The sequence below is a fragment of the Pongo abelii genome, chromosome 2 (assembly GCF_028885655.2).
Source record: "Pongo abelii isolate AG06213 chromosome 2, NHGRI_mPonAbe1-v2.0_pri, whole genome shotgun sequence".
NCBI lineage: Eukaryota > Metazoa > Chordata > Mammalia > Primates > Hominidae > Pongo > Pongo abelii.
In genome coordinates this window covers 7,069,848-7,093,190 of record NC_085928.1, presented here as the reverse complement: position 1 = coordinate 7,093,190, position 23,343 = coordinate 7,069,848, and the positions used below count along the sequence as shown (strand labels likewise).

Genomic DNA, 23,343 nt, shown 5'->3' with positions numbered 1-23,343 from the left:
ACATCCCCAGGGCAGCTGTTCCCGGCCACCCTCTGTAAAAAGCATCCCTGGTCACTCTCCTTCCCCTGCCCTGGGCCTATTTCTCATCACTAACTGCTTTTATATTATAATTTTATATGTGCTATCTATTTAATGTCTGCCTGTCCCACTAAAATGTCAGTCCCAAGAAGGCAGGGTCTATGTCTGTCTTGATCACTGAACAGTGCCTGGTACGTAATAGGTGCTCAGCTGACATTAGTTGAGTAAATTAATTATACCCATTTGGTTGATGGGGAAACTGAGGCTCAGACAAGTTCAGGAATGCACCTGAAATCACTCAGAAATCAACCGTGGACCTGGTTCCTTTTTTCTGATGCCACCCTGGGGACCAGCCACCTCATGTGCTGGGCATGGTGCTGGCCTTGGCAAGGGCCTCAGCATCCCCAGCTTCCTCGTCTCTCTCACACAGAGGGAGGAGACTCCGAGGTAAGCTGCATTCTTGTCCAAGAATAGTAATGATTCACTCCAGGGTGGGATCCAAAAAAGAATTGCCTGGACGTCTGTTTTGAGTCGGCCGCCCTGCTGCCGTCCAGCCGGCACTCAGACATGTAAATACGTCCTCCTAGCGGGCCAAATCGTTTCCTTTTGACTGCAGGCCAGCCATTTATTGGCCATGGCTCTCCCCTGGAGACTAGCAGAGGCAACAATTATAAAAGGGCCCATCCGCCCAGAGCACGGGGCCGTGCAGCCTTTCTCCACCGCCTCCTCCTTCCGACAGCTGCAGGGGAAGATTGGCTGAGCAGGCCTTGTTTGCAAATATGACTCATTTCTTTGATTCTAATAAAGTCTAATGATACGTGCCGAGCTCCCAGGGGGCTCTGGAGGAGCCTAGGAGGAAGGCACGGCTCCAGCCTGATGGAGGGCATCTGGCCAGGTCTGGCCCCGCCTGTCCTCCAGGGCGACCTTGGGACAGAGGTGACCCCAGACAGCAAGGAGCAGCAGGGGACAAAAGCTCTGCTTCCCCATCCCAGAGCAACTCGGCGCTCAATTATAAAGCCAGCATGAAATGCCTGTCTCTGGGGCCCCAGTGGCTTCTCATGAGGATCTGGGAAAGTGTAGCTCACTGGCTCCTGCTGAGAATGGTAACTTAGCACTGCACACAGGGTGGGTGTAGGGGGTCCAGGCTGAGAGAAGACCCCACGAGTAACCTGGGAGTGGGGAGACACACATGTGGCACAATGTGACCTGTGACCATGGACTTGGGCTCCCAGGCCTGGCCTGGGCTCTGGGCTGGTGGCTGGTGGGGACACAGACAAAAGGTTAGCTGGAGGCAGGATGCAGTGCTGAATGCCAGGGCTGGAAGCTTTGCTCCTTCTAGCTGCGCATGTGACCTTGGGCAGGGCATTGCACGTCTTCCATCGTCAGTGTCCCGTGGCCCCCTGCAAAGCACATCCCTGGTCTTAGCTCCATAACACTCAAGCCAGGCTGTGAGTCATTGGGACCACGCTACTTCTGTTTACAGAGGAGAGAAGAAGGCGTGGAGAGGTGAGGTCACTGCCTCAAGGTCGTGCAGCTGGGATGTGTGGGAGCCAGAGTTGAGCTTTGTCTCCCCCCACAAGAAAAGGGGAATGTCACCCATTGCTGCTCTGCTGCCTCCTCTGTGAAAACAGAGGGAGGAAGGGCTGGCAGGGAGGGTCAACAGGGACCTTCCCTGCCCAGAAGAAGCCGGGAGATGGCTCCGCTCCCCTGGTGCCTTGTACCCCTGACTTCCAGAGACTACTGAGCACCTGCCAGCAGCACCTGCCAGCAACTCCTGCCGAAGGAAAGGAAGGGCCAGGGACCTATGCATTTGGGGCATATAAGAGAAGTGAAAGGAAGCAACGGCTGGGGCTGGGCTTCAGCTTGAGGGTCACCAAAACCAACCTTTGAGGGTATCCTCACTGCTCTGCCGCCCAACTGGCTCCCAGACAGCAACGCGCAAGAAATCCCGACAAGATTCACTTGAGAGAAACCCGAGGGTCAGACGCTGCGGGGTTGGTGGCTATCTTCAGGGGGATTCAGATAAGTTTCACCCCAAAGGGAACCCAGACCTGCTGAAGGCTGAGGCTTCTGAGGCCCCATATACAGTCAGTGCTCAGCATACATCCAGCCTCTCTTTCCCACCAGTGTGTTCCTTAAGGAATGTCCAAAAATCACATTCAATTCAGTCACACCACCTCCCTTCTCATATACCTTCCACGGTTCCTCCTCCAAGAGAACAAAGTTCAAATGTACCCGCCTAACATTCAAGGCTTTGACCCTTCTCCCTGGCCCTACCTGTCCCTCACCCGTGCATCCTATGCTCTAGCCAAACCATCCCAAATACTCATGTGCTTTCAGAATGCTGACTCTGCATGGGCTGTTCCTCCTACCTAGACTGTCTTGTCACTCTCCTTTTCTGCCTAGTGAGCTTCTACTCATCCTTCAAAGCCCAGCTCATACGCTCCTCCATCTGCAGATGGGGAAGTGAGCCAGAGAGAGGTAGTGATTTGCTGCTCCACGCAGGTGGATGAAGACATGGAACTAATGAGGAGATTCAGCACCCAGTGAGCACTTGCTGTGTTGAAATTGTCTCAATCCTTTCTGCCAGGGTGAGATCATAGCATGGGAAAAGCCACGAGAGGGTTCTGAGCTGGGAAATAACAGGCTGGATTCAGAATTGGTTACAGAGGTACAAGGATAAGGCACGGAGAGATCCAAGAGGCCACTGCTGGTGTCCAGGAGAGTGATGGGGGTTCTATGGGGTGACAGTGCATGGGGACAGTACTCAGATTCTAGGTATACTCTGAAGGGGGAGCCAAGAGGATGTATGAATTGGATGTGGGATTTGAGGTAGAAAGAAGAGTTTTGGATGATGCCTAGCTATTTCCCCTACTTAGAAAGCCTCTGCAGAGACTGAAAGAAATGACAGGGGCAAGTTCCTAGTACTATGCTCACGGGAGTCGACTATTCCCCACTGGTTCTCTTGCCTTTCCACCATTGCATGCCAAGAAAAGAGAAGGCTCTTGAAGGCAGGAGGCCGGGTCTTTCTTGCCCATGGCACCTGGCTCAGGGATGGAACTGAGCTGTCCCCTGGTGTAGTTCTCTGGCCTTGGCCTGTGCTGTGAAGGCAGGTTACAGTGGGCAGTGCTGGTCTTGCCTAAGCCTGCTTTCCAGGCTCCTACTCCATGGCCCTCAATCTTCCCCAGGGTTCTAGAAAGAGGGCAACTTATTTGTGAATGTTCAGGTGGTCTCACAAAGCTCTGCTGGAACCTGGGGTTGGGGGTGCAGGGGTAGGAGAGGTGTGAGAGGCGGAGCAGGAGGTGAGTACCAAGCTGGCAGCCAGGGCTCTTTGGACAGAGCAAATCCACCTGGATCATGCAGAAGCTTGGGAAGGTGCCTGCAGAACCAGACACCTTCCAAAGATAAATACTTCTCAGTGTCTTCCAGGCCAAAAAATAGAGCTGGGATGCTCAGAATGGAGATTCTGGAAGGCAAGGGTCCCAGAATACCCCCGAGGGCCCAGTCCCTCTGGAAGGTGTGAGTGAGGACTGGCCAACCTGAAGACCTCACATTGCTCCCACATGTTCCTTCTCTAAGACCCCTGGGTCCCAGATAACAGAGAGACAAGCAGAGCCCAGAAGAGGATGGCCCCTTTACAATAGGGGGTGATTCTTTAAGTTCATAACACTTAAAGAAACTGCCCTGAGGGGTAGTTTTATGCACTATGAGGGCACTTGATAAATAATAACTGATTCTGGCCAGGCACGGTGGCTCACGCCTGTAATCCCAGCACTTTGGGAGGCTGAGGTAGGCGGATCATGAGGTCAGGAGATTGAGACCATCCTGGCCAACATGGTGAAACCCCATCTCTACTAAAAATACAAAAAGTAGCCGGACATGGTGGTGCGTTCCTGTAATCCCAGCTACTTGGGAGGCTGAGGCAGGAGAATCGCTTGAACCAGGGAGTTGAAGGTTGCAGTGAGCCGAGATCACGCCTCTGCACTCCAGCCTGGCAACAGAGTGAGACTCTGTCTCAAAAACAAAATAATAGTAATAATAATAATGGATTCTCAGGGCTGGCCACCCAGGATCTCATGCAGTCAGGGCCATCCTACAACCTTGGTAGGGTAGCACTGCCATCTCCCCAGGTGCAGGTGAGGATACCATGGCCAAGAGAGCAGGACACTTCTGTCTAGAAGTGGCAGAGTGAGGGTTCGAACCAGGCAGGCCAGTCAATGTCTGAGGCAAGGAGGTCCCAGCAAACGCCCTCAGTAACTGGCTGAGAGCCAGTGTCCAGGAGTGGGGCAGGCCCGGTTTTTAGGCCACGCCAAAAACAGCAGAGAAAGGACAAGGCTGTGCCTTGGACCCCATTCAAGTGAGAAAAAGGAAGTGCCAGCCTTTCTTTGTCTGTGAACTCAGCTCCCCAGGGGGCGGGGAACCGAGGGGCGATGATTATGCTTCCAATGTCCCTTTTGTTTGTAAGTGGAAAATATACACACAAGAGGAACCCCCAGTGACAGTAGGCCTAAGGACCTGCCCTGAGCATACACTGAAGGCCTGGAGCAGCAACAGTGACATGGACCGCCCAAGTAAGGGCTCCACACCAGTGAGGGCAACCGACCCCTTCTTCTCAACGATGTCCCAGCCCTGACCCCAAAGCATGGCTGGGGCCAGTCAGTAGGCCGCTCCCTCTTCTCTGGCCCATTCCTGGGCCAGCTCCTAAGAGGTGGGTAGACACCTTGAAAATAGCAAAACCACACACAAGACAGGGACTGTCATCTCGTGATGATTCAGAACCAGAACCACCCTCTTCCTTAACAGCACCCCTGCCCCTGGCTCACAACCTTCACTCAAGGCCTCATCTCAGTTATTTCCAGGGTCAAGGGGCTGCACTTGAGTGCTGAGCCCCAAGGCTGGCTTATGAAGAAGAGGGAAACGATGCACTAGCGTATTTTTGATCAGCCTCTAAGCACTATGTTAGAAGAACTTCTCCACACATCAGCTCACTCAAGAGTTCCCCAAAATCAGGACTCCACATCCCACCTTTCTGATGTTTGTACTCTGTATCTTCCCTGTAGTTACTGACTATAGTTCTTCACTCCTCTCATGAAGAGATAGAATTTATTTCCTCCACCTCTTGAATCTGGGTTTGTCTTGCGGCTTTCTTTGGCCAAGGGGGCATGAACAAAAATGGTACAGACAGAGGCTTGAAAAGCACTTGGGTCTCAGGGATCGACTGTTTCTTGTTCCTAGAATGCTTGCTTAGTGGCTGGTGACAATCCCAGGCTAGCCTGCTGGGTGATGAAACCACGGGGACCAGTTGTCCCTCACACCCCAGCCAATAGTCGGCCAAACCCCAGAAGAGCTACCCGGAGGACCTACAGTTGCCTGCAGACACATGAAGGAGCCCAAGACCAGAAGAACTGCCCAGCCAAGCTCAGCCCAAACTGCCAACAAGCAGAACAATCAAGAGCTAAATAAATGGTTGTTGTTTAAAGCCGCCAAGTTTGGGGATGGTTGTTACATAGCAAAAGCTAACTGATGCATCTTTTTCACTCTACCTACTCACCTTCCACTTTACTTCAGCTTCATATATGCATTTTTCTCTGTGCAATAACAGAGAATATATTTTTTCTAAAATACATTAAGAAAACTGTATCATTTTTAGACAACATAAGTATGCATACCTGCCTCACAGGGTAGTAATGATTCATTCTTTTTATCTTACAGGTAAAGAAACTGAGGCTCAGAAAGGAGGAGTGGCTTGCCTAAGGTCAAACAGCCAGTAAGTGGCAGAACTGGGATTCCAGTCCTGTCTATGGCCAAAGGCATAAATTTATCTCTAGATCTGCACCCTCCTCCCACTCCCCCGAAGACAGTGGCTCCTGCATCCCAGGGGAGGAGATAAGGAAATGGGCCATCCTCTCTGCCCCACCCATGTCCTCCTCCTTGCTTCAATGAGGTGGCCTTACTCCCAGAACTCGATGACAGGGGAGGTGAAGTTGGTGGAGCTGATGGTGATCCAGACACTCTTGTTCTTGCGCATGGTGTCCTCCATGCAGTGAGGTGTGTTCCAGCTGTGGTTGCAGTGTGCCCAGGGCAGCTCCTTCTGGAAGGACTGGAACAGGTAGTATGTGGCCCAGGCCAGGATGACGATGTAGTAGACATTCAGGAGGGACACAATTACAATGGAGGCATAGCCGATACCTGCAGGTTGGGCAAATGAGATGAGTAAACATCTGAGGGAGGCCAGACCCACCATGGCCACATACTCAACTGGAAGGCCATGGTATCCCCAGGCCCCAGGCCACAAGAGGCCTTTCAACAGTGACCACCAAATATTTATAGGGTGAATGGATGGCTGGTTGAATGGAAAGGTGAAACAACAGATGGTTAGATAAATGGGATGGATGGCAGGGGGCGGGGGGATAGAACAATGAATGGATGGCTAGATGGATGGATAAATGGATGGATGAAAAGATAGATAATAAAGAGGATGGTTGATTGGATGGTTGGATGTTTGGATGGATGGATGGATGGATGGATGGATGGATGGATGGATGGATGGATGGATAGCTGAACTGATGAGATAAATAGATGGAAGAATGAACAGCTAGATAGTTGGATGATTGAATGAATGGATAAATAGCTAAATTGATGAGTGTTGGATTGATGGATAGATATTCATTTGTTGCATAGATAATCAGTTTGTTAGATGGATGTATGGATGGTGGTTGGTTAGAAGGTTGGGTAGATGAATGGAAGGATGAATAGATGGATAGATGAATGGAAAATGGATGGATAGTCTAATTACTGAGTGGTTTAATGGAAGAAAGGCTTAAGGATAAATGAATTCATATGGATGACCAAATGAAGAGACTCATATATGTTCCCATCTCTGCCAATTAAATCATAACAGTGATTATTTTGTGTGCATACTAAGTACTAAACATAGGACTAATGAAGCTACCATTCATTTGATGCTGACTGGCTTCACGTAGCATCTATGTGAAGCATTCTACGTGGCTATGTCATTTTGTCTTCACAGCAACCCTGTGAAGTAAGCATACGACTATATTTCTATTTCATAGATGAGAAAATTGTAGTATAAAGTGACCTTCTCAAAGTCACAAAACTATCAAGGGGAGTTAATGAGACTTGAACCCAGACAGAAAGCCTCCTGAACCTGAATGCTTATCTGCTGCACTCTACTGCCAAGCAGCTACAGGCTTCTCTTTTTTCTTGTTTAGATTCACGGGGTACAGGTGCAGGTTTGTGACAGGAGCATATTGCATGAAACTGAGGTTTGCACTTCCATAGATTCCCGTCACCCAAGTAGTGAACATAGTATGCAATAGGTAGTCTTTCAACCCTTGCTCCCCACCCCTTTTGGAGTCCCCAGTGTCTGTTGTTCCCATCTTTATGTCCCTGTATACCCAAGGTTGAGTTTCCACTTATAAGCAAGAATATGTGGTATTTATTTTTCTGTTTCTGCATCAATTCACTTAGGATAATGACCTACGGCTGTATCCATGTTGCTGCAAAGGCCATATTGCTATTCTTTATGACTGCATAGTCTTCCATGGTATATATGCACCACATTTTCTTTATCTAGTCCACCACTGATGGGCACCTAGGCTGATTCCATGTCTTTGCTACCGTGAACAGTGCAGGTGCAGGCTTCTCTATGCAACAACCTAGGGAAGTGGGCATGCTGGGCCTGACTGAGCAGCTACTGCGTGCTAGGCACTTGCCACATCTCCTTTCCCCGTACTCCTAAGCAGCAGCATCCACATCACACTGGTACTGTACTGGCTGCTATCTTGTGTCAGCACAGAGCTAAGTGATGTGCATGAGGCTCCAATGGACCTGGCGGACAATAGGTGCTCAATAAAAATGTGTGGAACTGATGGGCGCCAGGCCCCAAGTGACCTCTGTCCCATACTCACCAGAGAACAAGGGGCAGATCTTTTCCCAGCAGGTGATGCCCCCTTCAGAGGTGTACTGGCCTATGATGATCTCCAAGAAAAACACAGGCAGGCCGCTCCCAAACAGGAAAATAAAATATGGTATGAGAAACGCACCTGCAGCGAGCAGAATGGGCAAAGGTGAGGCTGTGGCCATGGCAGCGCCGACGCAGTAGGCTCCCAAACCCTCCCAGCCAATGGAACCAGAGAGAATGCATGAGGGGCATGAGGCTCAAGGCCAAACTCTTGGACCTGGTGGGAAATGCTCCAGGCCCTGCCCACCTGGCCAGCTGGTTTCACCTTTCCAGTGTGCCCTCCCTCTCACCTTCAAATCTACCAGGGACTTCAAGCCTCAGAGCCTTCTTTTTTTTTTTTTTCTTTTTTTTTTTGAGGCGGAGTGCAGTGGCGCGATCTTGGCTCACTGCAAGCTCCGCCTCCCGGGTTCACGCCATTCTCCTGCCTCAGCCTCCCGAGTAGCTGGGACTACAGGCGCCCACCACCACGCCCGGCTAATTTTTTGTATTTTTTAGTAGAGACAGGGTTTCACCATGTTAGTCAGGATGTTCTCAATCTCCTGACCTCGTGATCCGCCCGCCTTGGCCTCCCAAAGTGCTGGGATCACAGGCGTGAGCCACCGCGCCCGGATGCCTCAGAGCCTTCATGTCAGCTGTGCCTACTGCCTGCCTGTCTCCTCCACATCCGTACCTCTGAACAAGGACAGCTTGGCCTCTAAGACCCACTAATACGTCGCCTCTTTGTTGGGGCCTTCATCTACCCTCCCCAGGCCTGCCCAGGGCAGGAGGCAGAAAAGCACCAGCTAGGAAGGGTGCGGTGGTAAGGGGCAGAGGGTAGGCATCTCCGGTGGGGGCAGGACCAAGGGGAAGAATGGGGGGGCAAAGCATCGGGGCAGGGGATCCTACCTGGTGTCCACTAATGGCTTCAGCGGGTCCATAAACCCTTTGAAACTGTGGGCAACTTGGGTCTAGTGTATGTGCTTTGTTCTGGGGAGCGTCTAGGACACTCATCAGAGTCCCAAAGGGGCCTGAGACCTACAAAAGGTTAAGAAACCAGGCTCTAAGGGAGAATTCCCCAAAAGGTGGTTCTACTAATGTGGGCGGCACAAGGCATGCCCATCTCCGCTGACACACAAGCCTTTGACAACAAGCAGTCACCAGCCATGAGCAGTTCCTCCCTATCCAGTTCTCTTCAACCCCGTCATGGCACTAGCAAGAGAGCATCGTTAGGTGCTGCCTGACCTCAACACAACCCCGTAACAGAAGACCTGTCAGAGGGTTCCTGCTTGGAGCCTTCAGCAGGCAAAAACAAAAAAAACAAAAGCAAACCAAAATCCAAAAACCCAAACCAATCAACTCATCAACCCAACCAAGCACAGTCATTACATTTAAAAAATATCTTCACTGTACTTTTTATTCCTGGATACCTTTGGAGCATGACAAATGATACCAGTTTTCCATCTATAGCGGGAAACAGAATTTGCTTTCTGGAGTACATTTGGTAAAGTTAGAAAAGCAAACATGAATGTTAAAGGAAAGATAAAGAAACAGTCAGAGGCAAGTAGACATGGGGGACAGATAAGGAGGTATGTGAATGTCCGGGGCTTGGGAGACACAAGCCCGGCCTTGTCCTGCCTCTTTGGAGATGGCAAACTGGAGGATCAGAGAGGGTAAGGGACCTGCTCAAGGTAACACAGAAAGGCCCTGCAGAACAGCACCCTGATTCTCAGTCAGGCTTATCCCCTGTCTCTAAGGGTGGGGTTGGCAGGGGCATGGCAGGCTGACCTCATGGAGGTCAAGGGGGGGCCAGGGAAAGCAGGGCACAGAGAGGACACGCACACTCTGGTCCCAGCCTCCAGCTCCAAGGCCGCTTTGTACTGGATGGGCTCCCTTGTGGCCCGGCCCAAGCTCACCTCCACCATTCTTGTAGCAGAGGTACGGGAAGCGCCAGACGTTGCCCAAGCCCACGAAGCCACCAGCCACAGAGAGCACAAAGTCGATCTTGCTAGACCACTTCTCCCTCTGCGGAGGTTTCCCCTCAGCCTCATCCTCAGGCCGCGTGCCTGGGCTCTTCCCCGGTGAGGGCTTCAGGATGTCCTTGTGGAAATCTTTCAGACACTGCAGCTTCTCCTTGGTGGCCATCTCCTTGCTTTCTATGGGGGACAAAAGAGAAGCATCCTGCAGCTGATGAGGGACCACCTGTGTGTCTCAGACACAATCTCTGCTTCCTCATCCACGAGCCGGCTCCCACCTGCCCAGGCCTATGGCAAGGGGCCTGGCATCCCTGTCTGTCCAGTGCTGTGACAGCAACATCAGGAGTCATTCAGACCCCTTCATGGACAAGGGACCTCAAGATTCAGGCTGTGGACACTTGCAACCCACAGAATCGGCAGGTTCCATTCCCCGGGCACCTGCTGAAGAGTAGCACCAGAGGCCCCCAGGTTTGTCGTCTGGGTGTCACACTTCAGCCTGCACCCCAGCCCTAGCATCATCTGTCACAAAACACAACACACCCAGGCAGTTCTAGACATCTGCCAAATAACAGCCTGCAAGCAGTTTCTAGAAATTAACAGATACTATTTTCTAAATTTGGATTTGTATTAAAAAAAATGGAGGCTCCTATTTCACAAATGCCTTAATACAGTGCCCAGCCCACAGGGATGACCATTTATAACTGTAACTTAAAAAAACAGATAGACGGAAATGAACGAGGAATGGGGTTTCAGGCTGGAATGGAAACAATATTTGAGATGGGTTGCCATCCAAGTATAGAGAATGGATGTTTATGAAATAGATTTGCAATTTATTAACCAGTCACAACTCTAGCAGAAAAAAAATAAGGGATTTGCACTGGTGAGGATTATGCAAGCATGCTTGTTCATCCCCATTTGTCCACCCTTCTCTAATCATCCTCTGGCTTGCTCTGATTCCAGGGGCTGACCCTGTAGATCCCATAAGCCGGGTTCCCTTGCCCTCCGGCTCCCTGTTGGGTTTGGCCAATGGGAAGCCCCAGAGAAGGTCAAATCTCTAAGCCCCTGGAGCTGTTCATGGTTACCCTCAGCCCATTTATGCTTGGCCCTCAGTCTAGAGGGAGGTCTGCCACCAGTCCGGCCAGAGCCTCTTCTTTCTGTACTTCCTAAGGTCCCCAAGTGCTCACTCACCCTGGCAGCTCAGCCCTGAGGGCCACAGTCACATCCAGTGTGGCCGTCTGTGCAGAAGGTGGATACCCCTGGCTCTCTGAGAACTGACAAGGGTTACCAAGAGCATCCTGATTTCTAGCCCGCAGCGTGAGGAAACAGCTCAAGGCTGGGTCCCCTGCCTTCAAGGGCTGACCCACAACATAACAGAGGGACACAGAAAACGGATGAGCTGGGAAAACCAGAGCTACCAGGCCTACTCGCCCCTCTCTGAGCCTCAGTTTCCCTATCTGCAGAATAAAAAGGATGACAGCAGAAGTGGCTGACTCAGAGCCAAGCAGTCTGGGACACAACTTGTTTGTCTTCATGATCAAACTGGTGGCCAACACTGAAATAATCAGATTTCAGAGAAAAGTCAAGAATTGTAAGTTCTCTTGAAAAATTGGAAGGTTGGACCACAGCGAGCTCATACTCCTCATGGCGATCGCGGACTGGAGCAGATGTGACCATCTTGTCACACGTCCACACCCTGGCCAGCTCACCAGCTCAGGACACACTCGCTTGGCTGGCTCCAGTGGGCATCTGAGTTTGTCTTCTCATCAGAGAACCAAACACTACCTGAAAGTATCTTGTTCAATTCCTCGTTTCCCTGTCGTCTATCTCCTCAACTAGAATAGAGGCTCCTGGGGACAAGGACCGCACCTGCCTTGCTCACAACTGTGTCCCAGAGCCAGGCGCCATGCCTGGCACACAGTAGGGTGTCAGGCAAGAGCTGCTGGGTAGGTGGATCCCAGAGTGGCATCCACAGGCAGCTGGTGACAACTGCAAACCCTGGCTTTGCCAATCCTGTGACCAGACGAGTCACTCGGCCTCAGGGCCTTGCAGGCAGGGTGAGGCAGTAGCTGCCTGAGGACTTGGGGTGTGGAGAGGGGATATGCTGGCTTGGCCCCAGCCGCTGGGCCCACAGGGGCTGTGCTCGAGGAACAGAGGCACAAAAGCCCAACAAAACCCCCGTTTCCCCCACACCTCCTTCCTCTCCCTGGCTCGGGGTGGGGGACCCCAATTGTTTCACTATCTGGCGGCCAGCAGACCAAGAAAGGCTTCCTGAAGCCTCTGGGCAGCTCATGGAGCCCTTCCTCTGTCTGCCAGAGCATCCGCGCCGCTTTTCTCTGCCCTGCTCCCTCGGGGCCGGGCGCGGGATTCGACAGGCCAATGGCTACTGTAAAAATAGTCCTAGCGGCCAGCATTGTTCCAGCATTGACTTGCTCAGCCCCCCGATGGTTATCAGGGCAGCCCATTGTGGGCTGGCTCGGTGGGCGCATAATTGGAGGATGTGAGACTCAACTCCCTCCGAGTGAAGGTGTTTCTCAGGAAATGACCCTGGAGCCTCCTCACCCAGAAGCTCATGACCTCATTGGCAGCTGGGATGGGCCAAGTCCATCCCCGCTAGGAGCTGGGGTCTGCTTCACTGTGGCTACCCTGAGAGTCCTGGCTCTGCCCTCTGGGCACGCAGACCCACTTGCCACACTAACACTCCGAGAACCCTCTAGAAACATGGAGGAGGAGCAACTGGGGTTCCCCAAGTCCCTTTGCTCTAGGCTCTGGTTTCCTACAAAATGAAGCCTCCACCCCCTTCCACACTCAGGACCCCATCGTCCCACCACCTGGGGCTGAGCCAGGATGGGGGTGGGGGTTTTCAACAGGGTAGGGTGGGGACCTGTCACGTGCCTGGCATGGTGGGGGTCTCCCAACTCCTCATTTCTAAGGTGCACCCACCTCTCCACCCGTGAGGGCTGCAGTCACAGGTCCACCTGCCTTGAGGAACACACAGCCAGCAGCCCTGCCCCTGAAGAAGCCCATTCCAGCAAGACCCGCCTGTACATTCCTGGCATCCACCCACATCTCTCTATCGCCATGGCAACCACAAGCTACAGGCCCCTCAGCCCTTGCATTGGCATCTGTGGCAGCCTCCTCACAGGTCTCCCTGCTGCTACTCTGCCCGCCCCTGATCTATTCTCAATGCAGCAGCTAAAGGCAGATTAAAAAGCAGAATCAGGTCCTCATGCCCCCGCCCAACCCTTTGCTCACCCCTAGAAGAAAACACAGGCTCCTCACCATGGCCCACCAGGTCCCAGCACATGCCCCTGCCGACCCTCTGGCCCCATCTTCCCTCTCCCCTTCTCCTTGGGTCACGGGCCACACAGAACTGCTTTAGTCCCTCCTACTGCTCAGGCTCAGTCTCCTCTGAACCTTCCCACTGGCTGTTGGAGCCGCAGTATAAAAAGTCCCCTGGCTCCCTGCCAGCTGCCCCAGGCACCCTGGTCCCTACAGGGACCGGAATGTAAGCCTCAACCCAGAAGCTGAAAGTCACTTCCTAAACAGGTGACCTAAGGCAAGTCACTCAACCCCACTAGTCTTCAGTGTCCTCATCTGTAAAATGGGGTAACTGTACCCTCCCTGTGGGAGTGTCATGAGGGTTAAATGAGGGGGGGTGCACAGAAGGTGCTTAGAACAAGATATGGCACACACTCCACACACAGCAACTACATTGTGACTTGAGACTATCTCCTCTAATTACCGCTATCACTACTATTCAGTCCACCCCTGGCCTTGGGGTATATAAAGCCTTCATCCTCCCCAGGGTGAGATCAGTAAGGCCCAGAGATGACAAGAGACACCCTGAGGTCACTCCGCTGGGAGTAACAGTGACCGTGAAGTATTATCCAAACCCTTAGGAGCTTAGCCTCCACTGTCCCTCTGCGGCTCAGTCTGACCTCAGAGGACACCCTCCAGGGAGTCCCCGGAGTATCTCCGTGCACCTCTGCAAACTTGCAATTAGGCCAGTCACCCCAGCCTCCACACACACACACAACTGGTCACCCCGCTGCGCAGTGAGTACTCAGGAGCGAGTCCTCCTCCACAGGCGTCCCTGCACCCGCCGACAAGGGCTGTTTTCCTTGGCACTGGGCCCAGGGTTATTTTGCAGCAGCCGAGATACATAATTCCCCATTTTAAGAGCTTCCTCTTTGGTTATTACAGCTACGAGTGATTAGAATTGACTGATACAGAGGCTCTGGGATGAAGCCTCTCCCTGTGCCCAGCTAAACATTCTCCTTGTCTCTGTGTTCCAGAGGTGACAGCCAGAGCCAGCTGTGCCTGAAACCAACTGCAGATCACCTGGTCAGATTTGGCACACACGCAGCCAGATGCAGCCCTGTGCCAGCGATGCCACGGCTTTACACAATATCCCTTTGCTCTCTCCCTGTTTAATATTAAGATTTGTGAGGACTTATTCTGGGGGCTGAGCTGTTTATGAACACAGTTTCCTATTCTCCAACACTCCTATTGTGGAAGAGACTTTGGTAGTCTATAGATAAAGGAAGCTGAGGCTCACGCAGGGAAGCGAGCAGCCTGGCTGAGGCTACACACACGGGTGGAAAGGAGAGAGAGGCTCAAGGCCAGAGTTCCCACCTGGCCACCTGGGCCTCCGGCACTGAGCAAAGCTTAGAAAGAGGTCTCTGCACTGCTTGCAAATGGGGACCCCTATATCTTGCTCTGCCTCCCTCCTGGTGCCCTGAGCACCAGCCAGCTGGGCTTTGAGTTGAGTTGCAGATGCTGCCTCCCTCAGCATCTACCACCTCAGTCCAAGGCTCTGGGGCAAGTCAAGCCCTTGCCTCTTTTTTTCCTGGGCAACCTTCCCAGAGGCTCGAGAGTTCTCTGCACCTGCCCTGCCATCCTGCAGACCCTGAACTTCTCAATTTAACAACCAGTGTCCTACATGTCTCTTTCTGGTGAAGAACAATGATTTAAATCTCATATCGTCAATGGCATAACCACTCAGGAGCTTCTGCCATGCTTTTAGGAAGAGGCCAGGTCCTTGTCTGTTTCCTATTTAGCCTGCTTCTCCCACCCCAAACTGCCTAGCACATAGCTGGCCTTTAAGAAAGATCTCTGGGCCAGGTTTCTCAGCAAACCTCTTGGTTAAGCAAACTGATCTGCGGGTTGGGCAAGCAGCTCCTAGAGTCCCAGAACAGGGGCAGGAGGAGACCTGGATGACATCCATTCTACAGGTGGGGAAAACTGAGGCCTAAACAACTCCCCGCCCATTAGGCTTGCTGTGGAATCAAGTGCCTGGCTGGACCCCTTGCCTCGCCCTTTCCATAGCAGGCATCTCTCTCCTTTCCTCACTTTTCTGCCCATTCCAGAGCCAGATTCTGGACTGAGGCCATGACTAAGCTGTGTGACTCAGAGCAAGTAACAACCTCTCTGTGCCTCAGCTTCCTCACTGGTAAAAAATGAGGGTAAAAACAAGACCAGGGACTAAGTAGGATGATGCCTAATGTTATTCAGCACAGAGCCTAGCACATACCAATTGATCAATAAATAGTAGCTTAAAAAAAAAAAAAAAAACCGTCAGCCACATCGCAATTCTATTATACTTTGTGGCAAACATTCTACCCTGTGTTTGTTTTAAAAAAAGAAAAAGTGGGCCAGGCGTGGTGGTTCACGCCTGTAATTCCAGCACTTTGGGAGGCCAAGGTGGGCAGATCACTTGAGGTCAGGAGTTCAAGACCAGCCTGGCCAACATGGTAAAACCCCATCTCTACTAAAAATACAAAAAAAAAAAAATTAGCCAGATGTGGTGATGCACGCCTGTAATCCCAGCTACTCAAGAAGCTGCGGCAGGAGAATTGCTGGAATCCGGGAGGTGGACACTGCAGTGAGCCAAGATCGCACCACTGCAGTCTAGCCTGGGTGACAGAGCAAGACTCCATCTCAAAAAAATAAAATAAATAAAATAAAATAAAATAATAAATAAATAAATAAATAAGAAAAAGTGGATGGTTGGAGGTATTGGGGAATTGCTGGTCAAAAACCACAAAATTTCAATTATGCACGAGGAGTAAGTTCGATAGATCTATTATGTATGTCATGGTGTCATGCTGATTAAAATTAATAACATATTGTATACTTGAAAACTGTTGAGAGTAGATTTTAAGCGTTCTCACTATACACAAAAAATGCTTAGTAAGCAAGGTGATACGTAAGTTAATTGGCTTGATCTAGTCATTCTACAACATACGCAGATGTGAAACATCATGTTATATACCATAAATACATACAATTTTTATTTATCAATTTTAAAACTTCCAGCCTGGGCAATATGGCAAAACCCCATCTTTACAAAAACTACAAAAATTAGCTGGGTGTGGTGGCACATGCCTGTAGTCCCAGCTACTCGGGAGGCTGAGGTGGGAGGGTCACTTGAGCCTCGGAGGTCAAGGCTGCAGTGAGCCATGATTGCCCCACTGCACTCCAGCCTGGGTGACAGAGCGAGACCCTGTCTCCAAAAAAAAAAAAAAAAAAAAAAAAAGTTACTTTTAAGAAAAAGATAGCTGTGTTTATTAAGCACTGACCATATACACAAGCAGAATATGTATCTTTTTAAAAAGAGCACTGACTACAAGCACATTTTCATTTTCTTAGCTAATCCCCTCAGTGGGTGCTGCTACCATCCTTCCTGTGCTGATAAAGCACAGAGATGTGAAGTCACTTGTCCACAGTCACACAGTGAGGAAAAGGCCACTTAAGCTCCAAATGCCCCCCAGGTCTGTCTTGGCCTCTGAAGTCCATGTTCTCAACCACCGAAGCTGCTATGGGTCAAATGAAATGGGGTCTGGTGTCTTTAAGGAGCCAGCTGCAAGCCGGCTGACAAACCAGGGAACTAGGCAAGGGCAAACAGGGAAGTGAAGGGCCACATGATGGAGACAGGGCTCAGGAGGCTGGACAGGGCCTGGGGAGCAGTCAGTGCCAAGGGCCACAGGGCTGGGCCAGGCCAGCTGATGAAACAGCACAGACTCAGGCAGGACAGATGGCGTGCTGGACTGGAGCTCTCCTCTAGCAAACAGGGAGCTCTGATGGGGCTCCCTGGACCACTGTCTCCATAGATTCTGGGCTAGGTACAGGCTCAATGAGCAGGATGGCCAGGATCTATTAGTGATGCCTGCCAAGGGCACTCTCCTTGGCCCTAGTGTTTAACAATTAAGCACCAAAAAAAAAAAAAACCAGGGAGTTGTTGTTAGGAGTGCTATTCCTGGGTGGGCGTGGTGGCTCACACCTTTAATCTCAACACTCTGGAAGGCTGAAGTGAAAGGGTGGCTTGAGGCCAGGAGTTCCAGATAAGCCTGGGCAACACATTTGGACCCTGTCTGTACAAAAAGTTAAAAAAAATTAGCCAGGTGTGGTCACGTGCACCTGCAGTCCCAGCTACTCAGGAGGCTGCAGTAGGAGGATCACTTGCACCCGGGAGTTGGAGGCTGCAATGAGTTGTGATCATGCCACTGCACTCCAGGCTGGGTGACAGAGCAAGACCCTGTTTCTAAAAAGATGAAAAAATAATAATAATAAAGTAGAAGCGCTTTCCACCACTCTGTTCTAAGTGGAAATTAATCAAAGGCTTTTTTCTCTTTTATATATATTTTAAAAGTACACTTTTAAGAGACTGAATCATTGAATTGTATCATGTGGTCTGTATCTGTTGGTTATCTGCTCCCAAGGAAAGGCTAACTCAAGCGTGATGAGCTCCAAAGCCTCCAGAAGCCTGGTGGGCAAAGGACAGGAGTCCACTGGGGTGGGGAGGTTGCAGGGAAGAGTGGGAACCAGGGGACAGGAGGAGTCTGGACTCTCACAGGCAGCTCTCCTTAGCTCCCACTACTGCAGGTGCCTTTGGGACTGGGGCCCACTGGGGCTGGATCCTCCAGCTTCTCAAGAGATGTTGAAATCTGGGCTGTATGCACACACACATTTTTCAGTTTCTAAACCACCACCTGGGTCAAACACAAATGCAGAGGGGGCCAGACTCAGCCTGTGGCCAGTTTGTTCCCTTTGGTCACACTATTGCCCCCAGGTCACGTAAGGTGGCTGTGGCAAAGGGAAGAATGGGCTCGTGCGGAGATGCTGACCAGGCTGGCCTACAGCCCTGATGGCTTGTCCTGGTGAGGTCATCCAGGAAGCCAGGCATTGTTTTGCCCGGAACAAAGCCGAAACAATGAGCAAAGATATTCTGGTCGTAGTGAAAGTGAATTCTGTTGAGGAAATTGTTTCAGCATGCCATCTCTGGGACAGGGGCTTGTTATCTACCTGGGGTTCAGCATCCTCGGATGAGGTCCTCCCCTCTCCTGATTTAACTGCAACCTCCACCCCACCAAAGTACGGGTCTACCCTCAGAGACCCCCAACCTCCGCTAGAAGCCTCCTGCCTGGATCACACTTAGTCCTCAACCTGCAGAAAAGCCTCTACCTCACCCCCAGCCTCATCAGCCTTGCCTTTCACAGATCAGGAGGCCGAGGCTCAGAGAAGGGGGAAGCCTTATCCCAGGTCCCACAGCTACAGGACAGTGGGCCAGGATTTGCACCCACGTCCCAATTCCATGACCTTGGTGCCACCCTGGGGCAAGGTGACCTTTGGACGGGGACCAGCCAGACCACGTAGTTCTTCTTAGTCTGTGGTTTGCTGGGGGAGAGTGAATGACAGTGAGCAGGTTTTGCAAAGAACAAGCCTCTGGAACAACACCGGGGGTGGTGAGACACGGTATGAGTCCAATAGACAGCCAACTTGTCACCTTCCCCTCATAAAAACATTGGCAGGTGAACACAAGGTCTGGGGACTGGGTCCAAACTGTTTTATCATCTCCTTGGAAGTGGCAGGACCTGGCCCAAAGCCCCAGAGAACCACAGTCTGGCAGCAGAGGAGAGACAGCAAGGAGAGTGTCACCATGCCAGTTGCAGGGGGAGGGGTGGAGGCACGGCAGGCTCCCGGTGGCAGGATGGCCTGGGAAGGGCCAGGATAAGGCAGGGTGGCTGGCGCTGCCCCAGATGAAGGTGTTTGAGGCACACACCATACTCCAAATGGAGGTGCCCCACAGCAGAGCCCAGTGGGCGAGGTCAGAAAGCTGGGTCATGCAGGCCAAGTCACTTCCCCTCTGCAGCTCAGAGGTCCAGGGTTAGAACAAAGGTTTGAGTGGCTTTCACAAGCAGTGGCTGTTAACTCACCCTACTATGTGCCAGGCACTGCTTTAGGAACTGGAGACAGTGGGTGAGCCCTACCAAGCTGACCTGCAGAAGGGGAGATAGACACTAAACACATAAATGAGCAATTATTTACGACAGTGCCCAGCACACAGAAGGCAACAAAGTAGGCCCCTCTGCGGAGGTGACATTTCATAACAGCAGCAGCTCGCTGAGGACTCACTGTGGCAAGCCCTTTCCAGGCACCAACTCACTCACTTACTCCTCACCAGCCCGGATGATGGAAAGAGGCCCAGAGAAGTAAAGCCACTTGCCCAAGGTCATACAGCTGGGATTCAAACCCAGAAGCTCGGCTGTAGGGAACAAGCTTTTAACCACACTGAAGCTGAGGCAAAGAACTGGGGGCAAAGAAATGGGGGAACACTGTTCTAAGAGCAGAGAACAGCAGGTGTAAAGAGGGCCATGGTGCACATAGTGAAGAAACAGAAAGCCAGCGTGTGGCAGAGAGGAAGAGGGGACGGGGCCCCCAAGGCCAGAGTTAGAACCTGGATTTATCCCAAGTTTTGTGCTGCCCCAGTGAGGGCTCAATGCTTTTGGCTAAAAGCCCTGGATTGTCCCTGGCCACCAACCCTTCCCATCTACTCTGAAAGGGAACTTAAGGGCCCATGTTGGTTTTTTCCCTGCAGGTACTTATATGACTTTTTTTTTTTTTTTTGAGACAGAGTCTAGCTCTGCTGCCCAGGTTGGAGTGCAGGGTGCGATCTCAGCTCTCTGCAACCTCCGCCACCTGGGTTCAAGGGATTCTCGTTTCTCAGCCTCCTGAATAGCTGGGATTACAGGTGTGTGCCACCACACCCAGCTAATTATTTAGTATTTTTAGTAGAGACGGGGTTTCACCATGTTGGCCAGGCTAGTCTCAAACTCCTGACCTCAAGTCATCCACCCGCCTTGGCCTCCCAAAGTGCTGAGATTACAGAGGGGAGCTACCGTGCTCAGCTAACACTTTCTGGTGGTGCCTGTAGAGTCGTTAACCCCACACCTCGGCCGCCTGGGTTCGTCACCATGAGCTGAGAACCTGCGGGGTGGGTGGCCAGAATGTCTTCCCCTTGGCCAAGGACCTAACACCTAAGACTGGTGGCACAAACACAACATCCTTGTGCAGGAAGCCCAAACCCTGCCGGCTCCATGGGTGAAGCCACGCTTTGAAAGGAACAGGGTCACCCTTTGCTGTGATGTGCTCTTGGGAAGTCATCTGCCCACTCTGCTCTGAGCAGGCACTCGCTTACCTGGGGCAATTCTCCCTGGGGGAGGTGGCGGGAGGGAACAAAAGCTCTGGCTGACTGAGCACCTGCTACACACCTGGCCCAGGGCCATCACAGGGGTACTGGGTCACCTTCCCACCTTCACAGCGCTAACGACTAGAGAAGGAGGGGGGGGCTCGTTTTGTTAAAGAAACAAAAATTATTCTACAAGTTCAGAGGAAGGACAAGGTTCCGTGTCTGGTCAAGGGTAGGCTTCAAAGACGTCTCTGGTCAAAGAATCCCTGAGAGCTGGGCCTGACAGCCTGGACACACAGAGGAAGGTCAAGTCCCTGGGATGCTGTCTGAGGGGACCCTGGACACCACTCAGTAGACTTCCTGGGCACTTGGTACCCACAGCTGGGCTGGAGGAGAAAGAGAAGCTTGGGGAGGGCCACCAAAATGCCTACCTTGGGTACTTGGAGGCCTGTTTCCACAGCCAGAGGCAGGGCCGAGAGTGGCCCCATCTGCAGATTCTGCACACGTCGGGGCTTCTCCTGACCCGGGGAGTCGCGCACTGTTGGACTTGCTCTTAAGGCTGGGGTTTTGGGGTTGTTTTCCTGTTGCTATGTGTTTAGGCCAATAACAGCACAATGGTCACACTGCCTGCAGCCCTGCTCCAGGGTGCAGGGGCTGGGTGAAGGGTCAGAGGGAGCCAAGCCCCTTTTCCATCTCCTTCCCCCATGGCCCAGGGCTGGCTGGAGTCAGGCTGCTGTAGGGGCCCCTGGAGCCTGCGGAAGGAGTGGGTGAGTCAGCAGGCAGCCACCTCCTGGCACTGACTCACCAGCGACAGGGCTGTCACTCTTGCTGTCAGCTTCGCTAGCAGCCCAGCCCTCAGCCTGGTTTTGCCGGAAATGGGGGCGGGGTAGGGTAGACCAAGAGCCTGAAACAGGCTCTGCAGAGCCCAGGATTATTTCTGGAGGCCACAAAAAAGAAACTCAAGAAAAGAGAAAGGTTGGTTGCCATTTCCTTGACCTTCTCCTTTTAAGCTGTAAGAAGCCTAAAGCCCTGCTCCTTGTTGGCTATGAAAAGCAGAGGGCAGCCCCTCCCTTGCTCTATAGAAACTGGAAGGATACAGGCTCCAGTGACAGAGTCAGCTAAGGGTGCACGTGCAGGAGCCGGGCCACCCCCAACTCTGTCACTGTGGCTCTGCCGGATGCCACAGTGCCATGGAAACCAGTCAGGGCGCTCTGCTATACAGCCTTGGGCAAGTCACCTTCTCTCTTCAGCGTCAGTGTTACCCTCTCTAAAATGGGCACAATATCCCATCTACAGTATGTGAAACTCCTACCTCATTAAATGTTTGCAAACGACCTCCCCCTCCTTGTTCCTCTTTCAAACATGCTGTTCCCCCTGACGAGGATGTATTTTCTTCTTCCTTCCTACCTCTGCCCCACCTCACTCGGACTCAGAAATTCAGCTCGACCACAGTGTGGTGCTAGAGGAACCAAACAGCCTGGGATTTAGCAAGACAGGGTGGGGAACTAGCACTGTCGGTCACCAGTGCCCACTGTGTTCTGGAGCACAGGGGCCTGCTCTTCTTAACTGGAAGCAGATTCCTAGGCCCCCTCCACCATCCAGAACCAGCCCAAGACCCCCAGGGGTTGCTGAAGCACACGCTGTGGTTTCTCAAGCCCCAACACCTTGGCTTGTGCTGTGCCCTCAGCCCGGTACACTCTTCCCCTGCCTAATGAGCAGGCACCCCTCACAGCCTCGATGGGACAGCCTCCAGGACAGCTCTGTCCCTGCGTTCCCAGCCTGTACTGTCGCTGTCTGTTACTCCCCAGTCACCCAGGTCCTGCTTCCTGACATCTAGTATTAATACAAGGCCCAGCATGACGAGGATTCTTCAGATGGAATGTTTAGGGTTCAGGGCTCTGGGGACACTCTGCGTAGGGAGAAACAGCCTTCCACTTCAGGCATTCTGAGGGCTCCTCTACGAGGGCGACAGAGCAAACTGCAATGACAGATGCTGGGGGCTGTGGACAGTGGGGAAGGGTGGACCAGGATGTGCTCCCAACATCTGAGCACAGTTTCCCATCAAATGGTCAAAACTCTACAGATGAACCCCAGATCTTTAGGAAATCACTTTTCATTAAACGATATGTCCATTCCTGAGCATCTTCCAATAATGACTTTGAAGTTAATTTTTCCTGCCCCTAAAGGTTTGCCAAGTGCCAGGGGATGCCCTGGGATCCCACACAAAATCAAAGACTCACAGTGGAGCTTCGGAGGTCTTGGCACGTCCACATCCAAACCCATCTTACAGATGAGGAAACTGAGGCCCAGGCCACACAGCAGATCAATGACAAGACAAAGCTACAGTCTCTAGCCTCCTCCACAGACGACCCCATCAGAGCTGGAGGGAACTCATTTCACAGAGGGGAAACTGAGGCCTGAAAGATGTGGTGGAGGGGCGGGACATTCCCGACAACCCCAACTTATTGGGATACAGTGGACGACAGAGGCTGAACATAAGCTCTTCTTCCAAACCTGGGAGGATGAGGCTCATATCTAATTCTGTCAGGTTGGCAACTGTTGGTGCAGCGGTGGCAGCGACTTCCAGCACTACAAGATGGTGCCTAACAGCGGCTACTGCTCAGCCAGAAGAAAAGCTCAGCACTAAAATCCATACTCAGGTGGGGCTAGGATGCAGGGAGGACTGACACTTCTCAACTGTGGTCTTCCTATATGCAGAGGCCATCTCCCAGGGCAACCCCCAGTGGTAGCCATCTCCCTCAACTTTCCATTGCAATTTAGCTTAAGCTCTGGGGGTGCTGGGGACATGGTATACCTTCTGATGGCCTGTCACTCGTGGTGTGGCCCAAGAGGCCACACCAACCATTGGAAACTCCTTGGAGGCATGCCCTGAGCTCCGCTCCCACCTGCTTAGCCGGGTT

General features: G+C 52.0%; 1 protein-coding gene across 2 annotated transcripts in view; it reads right to left on the bottom strand.

Moving 5' to 3' along the window:
* SLC6A6 (solute carrier family 6 member 6) overlaps nucleotides 1–23,343 on the bottom strand; it is an 87,306-nt gene that overhangs the window by 35,459 nt on the left and 28,504 nt on the right. For both annotated transcript variants that reach the window (XM_024244592.3, XM_024244591.3), the window contains exons 2-4: nucleotides 9,895–10,134; nucleotides 7,950–8,084; nucleotides 5,973–6,207 (exon numbers count right to left, since the gene is read on the bottom strand). In XM_024244592.3, coding sequence (XP_024100360.1) covers nucleotides 5,973–6,207; nucleotides 7,950–8,084; nucleotides 9,895–10,123 — 599 coding nt within the window. In that variant the 5' untranslated portion in view covers nucleotides 10,124–10,134. The remainder of the gene's footprint in view (nucleotides 1–5,972; nucleotides 6,208–7,949; nucleotides 8,085–9,894; nucleotides 10,135–23,343) is intronic.